Consider the following 13,093-nt stretch of genomic DNA (forward strand, 5'->3'; position numbering starts at 1 on the left):
CTATAAGCACTGACACAGAGCACTGAGAAGATTTTTCCAACACTGATTTAAAGAAAATGGTTACAGATGTTTATCAGTGACCAAACGAGACTTTTGTGGTCTTTGGAAAGGTATTCCTACTGGTTTTTGGGGGTGGAGATAATGCCTGGCCACAAAGGGAGAACGGACGTTTTGAAAAACAAGGCACTGTTGAAGGAATTGCTGTGTTTTCAACATTTACCAAAGACCTTCAGAATTAGCTAAAAAATCAGCAATGAAAATTTGAGACAAATGAGTGATTCTGAACATAGTTCAGAGATTCTTGGAACCTAAGATGACTCTAATCAGGTTTCTTTGAACTCATATTTTATCAGATGCCTTAGCCAGTGCAGTCCATGCCTCCTAAAAAGTCTCTCAAGAATACCTTTAGTAGGCCGGGTGCAGTGGCCCACACCTATAATCCCAGCACTTTGGGAGGCCGAGGTGGGAGGATCACGTGAGCCCAGGAGTTTGAGAACAGCCTGGGCAACATAGTGAGACCCCATCTCTACAAATGGTCAAAAATAGCCGGGAGTAGTGGTGCGTGCCTGTAGTCCCAGCTGCTCAGGAGGCTGAGGCAGGAGAATTGCCTGGAGAATTGCTTGAATCTGGGAAGTTGAGGCTGCAGTGAGCCATGATCATGCCACAGCACTCAGCTTGAGCAACAGAGTGAGACCTTGTCTCAAAAAAAAAAAAAAAAAAAGAATAACTTTACAACATAGCTTTTAAGTTAAAGATTTGATTTTACTTAATAAGCATTTGTAAAACCCCAAAAATAAGTCAAATAGTTAAAACAAGGCCTCTCTCTCTTCCTACCCAAAGATAACCACTTTTCATTCTTTATGCTTTTTCTTTTGGTATTTACCTCCATAATTCTACATAGCATGATTATATTTTCTTTTTCTTAGGCACAGGGTCATTGACCTGTTGCTCAGGCTGGAGTGCAGTGGAGCAGTCATAGCTCACTGTAACCTCGAACTTCTGTACTCAGGCCATCCTCCCACCTCAGCCTTCTGAGTAGCTAGGACTACTGGCACGCACTATCACACTTGGCTAATTAAAAATTTTTTTGTAGAGGTGGGACCTCACTATGTTGCCCAGGCTGGTCTTGAACTCCTGGGCTCAAGCAGACCTCCTGCCTTGGCCTCCCAAAATGCTGGGATTACAGATGTGAGCTACCGTGCCCAGCCTATTTTCATAAAAAAATTTTAGCCATTTTCCAAGTATAGTTACATCATAATTTTGTTTAGATTATTACTGAGTTTACATTATAACTGTAAACAATTCACAGCAAAGCCTATGACATATTATGAATATTTTTTCATGTTTCTGTAATTTGTTTTCTCTGAAATTGTAATTGTCTTTTTTCATTTGTTTAGTTTTATTTGACTGTCGTTAAATCAACCCTAGATTCTCCACCAATTGTCAGAAACTCCTTTCAGGATGTTGAGGAGCCTTAGACTTTCTGTTTCATCTTTTTGGAGAAACCTTTTTCGGACCCTCCTGATGTCTAATCTGTACTGTTGCCCTCTATGGCTGGTGCATAACTGTTACCTCTGTTCACTGTCATCCGTGGAGATTCTCCTTACCTGTCTGTGTTGGATACCTCTTGGGTTTCATATCTTCTTGCTTGGTTTACTCCCTCATTTTGGTGGGGGACATTGTTTAGTAGCCTTTATTCTGCTATCACACTTGATTTGTAGTTTGCAGGAGTATAGAATTCTAGATTGGAAATAATTTTCCTTTAAAGATTTTGAAGGCATTGCTCTTTTGTCTTCCAACTTCCAGTGCTGCTGTTAAGTGTGAGGGCCAGGTCAGCCATGGTGGCTCATGCCTGTAATCTTAGCACTTTGGGAGGCTAAGGTGGGAGGATCACTTGAAGCCAGGAGTTTGAGACCAGCCTGGGCAACATGGCCAGACCCTGTCTCTACCAAAAAAACAAAACAAAACAACAACAACAACAAAAAACAAAACAGTGTGAAGGCAGTCTGATCTTGACTTTTAATAGGTGATCTGGTTTTTCTTTACTGGAATCCTGTAGGATTTTCTCTTTGTTCCCAGTGTTCTGAAATTTCCAGACCTTTGGGATAGGTCTATTTTCATTCATTGTATTGGGTACTTGGTAGGCCCTCTCAATTTAGAAACTCAGGTCCTTCAGTTCAAAGAAATTTATTTCTTTAATTTCTTCCCCTTTGTTTTCTCTGTTCTTCTTTTTTTAATGGACTATCTACTGTTTGGATGTTGAAACTCCTAGAATAGACTTCTAATTTTATCTTGTCTCCTACTTTTGAACATCTCTGTCTCTTTTAGTTCAACTTTCTGGGTGATTTCTTCAATCATTAAAAAAACAGTGGCTATATTGAGATGTTATTCACATACCATTCAGTTTACCCATTTAAAGTGCACAATCCCGTGGTTTTGAGTATATTCATAGAGTTGTGCAACCATCATCATGATCTAATTTCAGAATAGTTTCATCACCTCCCCAGAACCCATGCCCTTTAGCACTCACTCAACATTTCTTCTACCCTCGGCCCTTAGAGACCACCAGTTTACTTTCTGTCTCTATAGATTTGCCTATTCTGGGCATTTCATATAAATGGAATTATAAAATATATAGCCTTTGTGAATGGCTTCTTTAATTTAGCATAATGTTTTCAGGATTCACCTATGTTGTAGCATGTATCAGATTTTCATTCCTTTTTTTCTATTGATCTATCCTTGTCTATAAAAAATATAAAGGAAAAAAGAATTCCATTCCTTTTTATTTTTATTTATTTATTTATTTTTCTTTTTGAGATGGAGTTTCGCACTTGTTGCCCATGCTGGAGTGCAATGGCGTGATCTTGGCTCACTGCAACCTTTGCCTCCCAGGTTCAAGCGATTCTCCTGCCGTAGCCTCCTGAGTAGCTGGGATTACAGGCATGCACCACCATGCCTGGCAAATTTTGTATTTTTGGTAGAGACGGGGTTTCTCCATGTTGGTCAGGCTGGTCTTGAACTCCTGACCTCAGGTGATCCACCTGTTTCGGCCTCCCAAAGTGCTGGGATTACAGGCATGAGCCACCACGCCTGGCCTTCATTCCTTTTTATTGCTGAATAATACCATTGTGTGGATATACCACAGCCATCGATTCAGCAGTTGATGGACATTTGGGTTGTTTCCCCTTTTGGCTATTGTGAATAATGCTGCTATGTACATTTATGGACAAGTTTGTGTGTGAACATGATTTTATTTCTCTTATGTATACCTACAGGTGCAATTGCCTGGTTCAACCATCTTTTAATTCTTCTCTTAGTTATTAATTTCTACTCTTGGGTTTTTAATTTCTAAATTTTTTTTTCAGAATATTTTTTAATACCATTTCTCTTGTTTTATTGATATACTATCTTATCTCTAACAGTATTAACAGTATTAATGACAGTATTCTTCTGTCTGGAATAGTCACTATTTCTTCCAGATGGACTTTAGTTTTGTTTGTTTTGATCTCTTTCAAATTAGAGGCTTTCCTCAGATGTCTGGTAATCTTTGATTATTTGGTGATGTTCAGGAGTGAAATATCAGACAGATGATTAGTAGTTCTGAGTTGGTGGTTGAGTCTTACTGTTTTTGGGATTTGCTGTAATGTGATCTGCTGGGACATTTTATTGGGAGTCCCATAATGTCAGTATCTTGATTTATCTTGGCCTGGTCAGATCCCTTAGGAAAATGTCTGATCTCCTATTTGCAGGGTGTTGGCCTGTCTGCCGTTGTGCTAGAGGTCTATTAATGGAAGAGGGCTTTGGGTGGGAAGGGGGGTTGGGAGGCAGGTACAGGTTTCATTCAATATGTAGATTTTCATTTAATCTCCGTATTTTCAGTGTTGTACTTCCTGATAACTGTGCCTCTTGTCTGCCAGTCCTGGGACACTCTGTTTTACTCTCTCCAGGGCAGAGGAGGGGCAGGGTGAGATTATGGGAGTTGGAACTGTGATGTAACTCTGGTGGTTTATTGGCTTTCCCCACTGCTGGCTTAGGAATTCAGCTTTCACTCTTCTGCTAAATAGGTTACCTTTTCCAGATTTTTTTTGCAGTTCTCTTTTCTTCTGTTCTCTTTTTCGTGAAATTTTGTGCTTAAGAAAAATCCTTTTACCATTACTTATTGGGATTTCAGAAAACTCTGAATATGTGTATATTCAGTTCTCCATTTTTATTAAGTTCCCTACTTTTTTCATTATATGTCAAACTTGTACATGTTATTCTTAATGGGTAACCCTTGCTCATCTGTTATTTCTTTTGTACCTTGGTTACTGGAGTCCAAGTCAACCTAATTTTGATGTTGTAAGATTTAAATATGTGTAAAGAGATTATTACTATTCAAGATAAAATTAGGATAAAGGTGATTTTGTCTATTTTTTTCTTTCTTTCCTAATAAACTTGTCAATCGCATAGCCTCTTTGACCCTTTTACCAAGATAGGAGGGATGGGGAGAGGATTAGTAGAACACAGTTTGATAGTTAACATTTTCTCATTCTTGATATATGTATTAATTTTGGTGAGGACAAATTAGACAATTAAATGTTTTCAAACTAGAATAGTGGTGGTGGTGGCATAACATTGTGAATGCACCAGATGCCACTGAATTATTTTATTTTTGTTTTTGTGTTTTGTTTGTTTGTTTGTTTGTTTTTTGAGATGGAGTCTCAACTCTGTTGCCAGGCTGGAGTGCAGTGGCGCGGTCTCAGCTCACTGCAACCTCCGCCTTCCGAGTTCAAGTGATTCTCCTGCCTCAGCACCCCAGGTAGCTGGGACAAAAAGTGCACGCTACCATGCCTAGCTAATGCTTGTATTTTTAGTAGAGTTGGGGTTTCACCATGTTGGCCAGGCTGTTCTCAAACTTCTGACTTTAAGTGATCTGCCTGCTTTGGCCTCCCAAAGTGCTGGAATTACAGGTGTGAGCCACCACACCTGGCCTGAATTGTTTAGTTTAAAATGGGTTAATTTTATATTGTGAGTTTCATTTAAAAAAAGGTATTTATAGCTTTACATTAGTGATGTTTTATCTATGAGCCTTTGTAAAATGACTTATTTTTTGCAACAAGGGAAAAAATACATATATCTTGCAGAAGATGTGGTCATGCTTGGTGGCTTACACCTGTAATACCAGTGCTTTGGGAGGCCAAGGTGGGAGGATAGCTTGAGCTAGGAGTGTGATAGTGGCTTGGGCAACATAGTGAGGCCCCTGTCTCTACCCACCAAAAGAAAAAAAAAAATTAGCTGGATGTGGTGACGTGTGCCTGTAGTCCCAGCTCCTGGGGCGGGGGAGGAGTATTAGCGGGGAGGATTGCTTGAGTTCAGGTGTTTGAAGCTGCAGTGAGCTATGATTGTGCCACTGCCCTCTGGCCTGGGTGACAAAGCAAGACCCCATCTTGAAAAAAAAGAAAAAAGAGAAGATAAGATCATTAGTTATTCTACCTCAGAAATAACAACTCTTAGCTTTTTTTTTTTTTTTTTGAGATGAAGTCTCGCTCTCCACGCACCTGGCAAATTTTTGTGTTTTTAGTAGAGATGGGGTTTCACCTTGTTGGTCAGGCTGGTTTCAAACTCCTGACCTCAGGTGATCCACTTGCCTCAGCCTCTCAAAGTGCTGGGATTACAGGTGTAAGCCATCACACCTGGCCCTCTTAGCTTTTTTTGATGTATGTTTATTAACTAAAATTACATGAAGATTATATATTATAAAATGTGTAAAAATAGTAGAATGGCCAGGTTCTGTGGCTCACGCTTGTAATCCCAGCACTTTGGGAGGCCAAGGCAGACCAATCACTTGAGGTCAGGAGTTTGAGACCAGCTTGGCCAACATGGTGAAACCCCATCGCTACTAAAAAGTACAAAAATTAGCCGGGTGTGGTGGCGGCGCCTGTAATCCCAGTTACTCTGGAGGCTGAGGCAGGAAAATCACGAACCTGGGAGGTAGAGGTTGCAGTGAGCGGAGATGGTGCCACTGCCTGGGTGACAGAACAAGACTCTGTCTCAACAACAACAAAAAAAAGACTATAATGTATATCCGCATAATTTTTTACTAAAATAGAAACTTCTTTCTATAGCCCAAATGTTTTTTGATGTTTTAGTATTCTTCTACTGTATACTTTTATGTAGACCACAAAACATTCCATCATGTGATAGATCACAATTTAAAAATTATTATCTTGGCCGGACGAGGTAGCTCATGCCCGTAGTAATCCCAGCACTCTGGAAGTTCGAGGCGGGCAGATTGCTTGAACCTAGGAGTTCAAGATCAGCCTGGGCAACATGGCAAAATCTCGTCTCTACAAAAAATACAAAAAAATTAGGTGTGGTGGTGTGTGCCTGTATTCCCAGCTACTCGGGAGGCTGAGGTAAGAGAATCACTTGAGCCTAGGAGGTCAAGACTGCAGTGAGCCATGATCGCACTACTGCACTCCAGCCTGGGCAACAGAACAAGACCCTGTCTCAAAAATAAATAAATAAATAAAATAAAATTCCTATTTGTAACCATTTAAGGTATTTCATATTGTTTCCTATTCTAAATAGTAATATAGCAGTGAACCATTTTGTAGCTAAATGTTAGTGTGCTTTCATTGATTAATTTCCCAGAAATGGAATTATTGGATTATGGAATGTAGAATTTCAGGGCTGTTGTGTTTTGCTAAATTGCCATTTAGAAATGTTGAACCATTTTTTTTTTCCTTTTGAGACAGGGTCTTACTCTGTTGTACAGGCTGGTGTGCAGTGGCACAATCACTGCTTACTGCAGCCTTAACCATCCAGGCTCCCAAGTAGCTGTGACCACAGATGTGTGCCACCACACTCAGCTAATTTTTTTTTTTGGTAGAGACAGTGTCTCACTTTGTTGTGCAGGCTTATCTCAAACTCCTGGGCTCAAGTAATCCTTCTGCCTCGGCCTTCCAAAGTGTTGGGATTATAAGTTAGAGCCACTGCACCTGGCTTGAACCAGTTTATGCTCAGTCATGTCTGAGAGTATATGAACAGATTCAAACTTATGATCATTGTTACAATCTGATAGGATAAACAATAATACCAGACATTGAAATACCAGAAGTTATGGAATATACAGAATGCTTGACTACCCATTTGATTCCTCATTCCCTTAAAAATCATAGGAAAAAAAGCCTGGGCTTGGTGGCTCATGCCTGTAATCCTAGCAGTTTGGGAGGCTAAGGTGGGCAGATTGCTCAAGCCCAGGATTTTGAAACAAGCCTGGGCAACAAAATGCGACCCTCTCTACAAAAAATACAAAAGTTACCTGGCTCTGGTGGTGTGCACCTGTAGTTCCAGCTACTCGGGAGACTGAGGTGGGAGGATCAGTTGAGTCCAAGACATTAAGACTGCAGTGAGCTGTGATTAAGCCACTGCACTCCAGCCTGGGTGGCAGAGCAAGACCTTGTCTCAAAAACAAAGCAAAACATAGGAAATGAATGCCTAACCATCTATGTTGGGAGTTTTACATTAGGCAAAATAACACACTAAATGTAAAATATTTTATAAAAACAGCTACGTTTTGTATTAATTTCTCTTTTTAAAAATATTGAAGTATTGGTTACATAAAATAAAATTGTCATTTTATGTGTATGTTTTGATGGATTTTGGCAAATGTGTACAGCTGTGTAACCATCACCACCATCAAAGTAGAGAGCAGTTCCCTCACCCTAAAAAGTTTCCTTATAACCTTTTGTGGTTGATCTGCCTGCTGCCCAGTATACTCCCTTCTCCCGCCCTAGGCAATCACACATCAGCTTTCTGTCAGTATAGTTTTGGTATTTCAGTAGTTTCAAGTCTGGGCAATATAGCAAGATCCCATTTCTAAAAGACATTTTAAAAATTACCTGGGTGTTGTGGCGCCCACCTGTATTCCCAGCTACTTGGGAGGCTGAGGTGGGAGATTGCTTGAGCCCAGGAAATTGAGGCTGCGGTGAGCTATTATCTCACCACTGCACTCCAGAGCCTAGGCGACAGAGTGAAGCCTTGTCTTAAAAAAAAAGAAAAAAAAAGAACTTCATGTAATTGGAATCAGGAAGTGTGTATGGTCTTTTATTTTTGAGCTCTTTTACTTAGCATATTTTTGAGATTTGCTTGTATTATACATATTCATATTTTATTCCATTTATATTGTTGGATAGTGTTCCATAGTATGTGTATCTACAGTTTGTTCATTCACCAATTGATAGGACATTTGGTTCTAGTTTTTGGTTATTTCGAATAATCTATTCAATTATAATTAATATTTGACCATTATATGAGTGAATATAAGAATAATTTCCCATGAATTTATGAATAATAATATGATCATTCGCACATCTTCTTTTTGGAGACAGAATCTTGCTCTGTCGCTGAGGCTGGAGTGCAGTGGCGTGATTTTGCCTCACTGCAACCTCTGCCTCCTGGGTTCAAGCGATTCTTGTGCCTCAGCCTCTGGGTAGCTGGGATCACAGGTGTGCACCACCATGCCCAGCTAATTTTTGTATTTTTAGTAGGGGTGGGATTTCACCATGTTGGCCAGGCTGGCCTCGAACTCCTGGCCTCGAGAGATCTGCCTGTTTAGGCCTCCCAAAGTGCTGAGAATACAAATGTGAGCCACTGCGCCTGGCCAGCATGCACATCTTATGAATAATAATTCTGTGATCATTTGGATGCACATCTTTCTGTGGGCACATATTTTTATTTTTCTTAGGTAAATGCCTGCAAAGAGAATGCCTAGGTTATATAGTAATGAATGTTTAACTTTATAAGATACTGCCATACTGTTTTTCCAAAGTGGGTGTAACATTTTGCATTCCCAGCAGCAATGTATGAGAGTTGCAGTTGTTTGACATCGTTACTAATCCTGGATTTTGTGAGCCTTTTTTTTTTCTCTTTTTTTGGGACAGAGTCTTTGTCTGTCACCCAGGCTAGTGTACAGTGAGTGGTACAATCATAGCTCACTGCAGCCTTAAACTCCTGTGGCTCAAGTGATCCTGCTGCCTCAGCCTCCTGAGTAGCTGGGACTGTAGGGACAAAATATCATGCCGGGCTAATTTTTAAAGTTTCTGTAGACATGGGGTCTAGCCATGTTGCCCAGGCTGGTCTTGAACTCCTGGGCTCAAGCAGTTTTCCCACGTCAGCCTCCCAAAGTGCTGGGATTACAGGCGTGAGCCACCACGCCTGGCTGAGCCATGATGCCTGGCTGTTTTGTGAGCTCTTTTAACGTTATTTTTTATTTTTTTTTTTTTGAGATGCAGTCTCGCTTGTCACCCAGGCTGGAGTGCAATGTCATGATCTCAGCTCACTGCAACCTCTGCCTCCTGGGTTCAAGTGATTCTCCTGCCTCAGCCTTGCAAGTAGCTGGGACTACAGGTGCACGCCACCACGCCCGGCTAATTTTTGTATTTTTAGTAGAGATGGGGTTTCACCATGTTGGCCAGGTTGGTCTCGAACTCCTGACATCAGGTGATCCGCCCGCCTTGGCCTTCCAAAGTGCTGGGATTACAGGTGTGAGCCACTGCGCCCGGCCTGTGTTAGTTGCTTTTGTCGCGTGTAGTGGCATTTCATTGTGATTTTAATTTGTATTTCTCTGTTGACTATTGATATTGTAAGCTTTGGATTTTATTTTATTTATTATTATTATTATTACTATTTTTTGAGATGGAGTCTTACTCTGTCATCCAGACTGGAGTGCAATGACACGATCTTGGCTCACTGCAACCTCTGCCTCCCCGGTTCAAGCCATTCTTCTGCTTCAGTTTCTTGAGTAGCTGGGATTACAGCCACGCACCACCCCACCTGGCTAATTCTTGTATTTTTGGTAGAGACAGGGTTTGGTCCTGTTGGCCAGGCTGGTCTCGAACTCCTGACCTCAGCTGATATACCTGCCTCAGCCTCCCAAAATGCTGGGATAATAGGCATGAGCTACTGCGCCTGGCCGCTGGATTTTAATACCTGCTTTATGAATGCTAGCTTTTTTTTTTTTTGAGATGGAGTCTCACTCTGTCACCCAGGCTGGAGTGCAGTGGTGCCATCTCGGCTTACTGCAACCTCCGCCTCCCGGATTCAAGTGATTCTCCTGCCTCAGCCTCCCAAGTAGCTGGGATTACAGGTGCCCGCCACCATGCCTGGCTGATTTTTTGTATTTTTAGTAGAGACAGGGTTTCACTGTGTTGAATGCTAGCACATTTTGAAATCGTGAAGTAAAATGAGTACGTATCCCCACTTTGTGAGAACTGAAATGGGCTGGAGCATGTGCCACTGCTCCTGGCTATACTAGAGTTCTTTAATTCTTAAATTTGATTTAGAAATTTTATATGAATTTAAAAATTTAGAAATTTGATTTTAGAAATTTTATATGAATCCAAGGATTTGATATAAAAGATATATGATCATGTACAAATTACGATTTGTCTCTTTTTATTCTTCCTTAGGACATTTTTATTCCTTCCCCAAGTCTGGAAGAACAATCAAATGATGGGAAGAAAGATGGAGATTTGCATAGTTCATCTTTGACAGTTGAGTGTTCTAAAACTTCAGAGATTGAACCAAAGAATTCCCCTGAGGATCTTGGGCTATCTTTGACAGGGGATTCTTGCAAGTTGATGCTTTCTGCAAGTGAATATAGTCAGTCCCCAAAGATGGAGAGCTTGAGTTCTCACAGAATTGATGAAGATGGAGAAAATACACAGATTGAGGATACAGAACCCATGTCTCCAGTTCTCAATTCTAAATTTGTTCCTGCCGAAAATGATAGTATCCTGATGAATCCAGCACAGGATGGTGAAGTACAACTGAGTCAGAATGATGACAAAACAAAGGGAGATGATACAGACACCAGGGATGACATTAGTATTTTAGCCACTGTTTGCAAGGGCAGAGAAGAAACGGTAGCAGAAGATGTTTGTATTGATCTCACTTGTGATTCGGGGAGTCAGGCAGTTCCTTCACCAGCTACTCGATCTGAGGCACTTTCTAGTGTGTTAGATCAGGAGGAGGCTATGGAAATTAAAGAACACCATCCAGAGGAGGGGTCTTCAGGGTCTGAGGTGGAAGAAATCCCTGAGACACCTTGTGAAAGTCAAGGAGAGGAACTCAAAGAAGAAAATATGGAGAGTGTCCCATTGCACCTTTCTCTGACTGAAACTCAGTCCCAAGGGTTGTGTCTTCAAAAGGAAATCCCAAAAAAAGAATGCTCAGAAGCTATGGAAGTTGAAACCAGTGTGATTAGTATTGATTCCCCTCAAAAGTTGGCAATACTTGACCAAGAATTAGAACATAAGGATCAAGAAGCTTGGGAAGAAGCTACTTCAGAGGATTCCAGTGTTGTCATTGTAGATGTGAAAGAGCCATCTCCCAGAGTTGATGTTTCTTGTGAACCTTTAGAGGGAGTGGAGAAGTGCTCAGATTCCCAGTCATGGGAGGATGTTGCTCCAGAAATAGAACCATGTGCTGAGAATAGGTTAGACACCAAGGAAGAAAAGAGTGTAGAATATGAAGGAGATCTGAAATCAGGGACTGCAGAAACAGAACCTGTAGAGGAAGACTCTTCACAGCCTTCCTTACCTTTAATGAGAGCAGATGATCCTTTAAGACTTGACCAGGAGTTGCAGCAGCCCCAAACTCAGGAGAAAACAAATAATTCATTAACAGAAGACTCAAAAATGGCTAATGCAAAGCAGCCAAGCTCAGATGCAGAGGCCCAGAAGCTGGGGAAGCCCTCTGCCCATGCCTCACAAAGCTTCTGTGAAAGTTCTAGTGGTGAGTGTGATTGTAGATTATTCTGTCTCACCTAAATTATAATTTGGAATGGAAAGTTGGTGAGAACTGCATGCTTATGTCAGAAGTGAACACTATCTTTGGTTTATGTTTATGAAAAACCAATAATAATTGGGAAATTAAATTTTTTGGATTGCCTTTTTTTTTTTTTTTGAGACAGAGTCCCGCTCTGTTGCCCAGGCTAGAGTACAGTGGTGCGGTCTCAGCTCCCTGCAACCTCCACCTCCCGGGTTCAGGTGATTTCTCGTGCCTCAGCCTCCCAAGTAGCTGGGACTATAGGCTCATGCCACTATCTGGCTAATTTTTGTGTATTTTTAGTAGAGATGGGGTTTCACCATGTTAGCCAGGCTAGTCTCGAACTCCTGACTCAAGTGATCCACCTGCCTTGGCCTTCCAAAGTGCTGGGATTACAGGGATGAGTCACCACGCCCAGCCTGGATTGCATTTTTTTAATAGCTATAATTATTTGTGCAATTAAAGATATTTGAGATTTATCAGCTTTATAACTCAGGACTAGTTGGTAAAAAATATTTAGAAATTGTACCAATCTGTTTTTTTCCAACTTAGATTGTATCCTTGCTCTGTGTGTATAGATTTTGACAGTTGCCTTGAAGTAGAAGGATCTTTTTAGATTAACTCTGTGTGGTAAAATCACATTCAGAACTGTTGATGAGTATCCTATTAATTAGTTATTTCCTTTTTATGGGCATTAACTAAAGTTCCTAAACTTGGTTCAAGAAATACGTATCTCTTAAACCTGAAACTGGAAAATGTATTATTTCTTGTTCTTTATTTTACGAAAGTCAGCATGAAAACATAGATTACTTTCTAAAGTATTTGTACAGGCTGGGTGCAGTGGCTCACGCCTGTAATCCTAACACTTTGGGAGGCCAAGGTGGGCAGATTGCCTGAGCTCAGGAATTTGAGACCAGCCTGGCTAACATGGTGAAACCCATCTCTACTAAAATACAAAAAATTAGCCAGATGTGGTGTCGTGTGTACTGGTAGTTCCAGCTACTTGGGAGGTTGAGGCACGAGAATCGCTTGAACCTGAGAGGCAGAGGTTGCAGTGAGCCGAGATCACGCCACTGCACTGCAGCCTGGGCGACAGAGTGAGACTCTGTTTCCCAAAAATAAAATAATTTGTAGAGTATGACATTAGCTGAAAATAATTCAATCTTTCTGAATCCTTAGAGTTAGTATAATGTAGGCCAGGCGTGGTGTCTCACGCCTGTAATTCCAGCACTTTTGGAGGCCGAGGCCGGCAGATCGCCTGAGATCGGAAGTTTGAGACTAG

General features: G+C 41.0%; 1 protein-coding gene across 3 annotated transcripts in view; it reads left to right on the top strand.

The window, feature by feature from the left end:
- Positions 1-13,093, top strand: part of TP53BP1 (tumor protein p53 binding protein 1) — a 111,549-nt gene that overhangs the window by 48,151 nt on the left and 50,305 nt on the right. For all 3 annotated transcript variants that reach the window (XM_030814210.1, XM_030814209.1, XM_030814211.1), the window contains exon 12: positions 10,452-11,778. In XM_030814210.1, coding sequence (XP_030670070.1) covers positions 10,452-11,778 — 1,327 coding nt within the window. The remainder of the gene's footprint in view (positions 1-10,451; positions 11,779-13,093) is intronic.

Source organism: Nomascus leucogenys, chromosome 6 (genome assembly GCF_006542625.1).
Source record: "Nomascus leucogenys isolate Asia chromosome 6, Asia_NLE_v1, whole genome shotgun sequence".
In the NCBI taxonomy this organism is placed as follows: Eukaryota; Metazoa; Chordata; class Mammalia; order Primates; family Hylobatidae; genus Nomascus; species Nomascus leucogenys.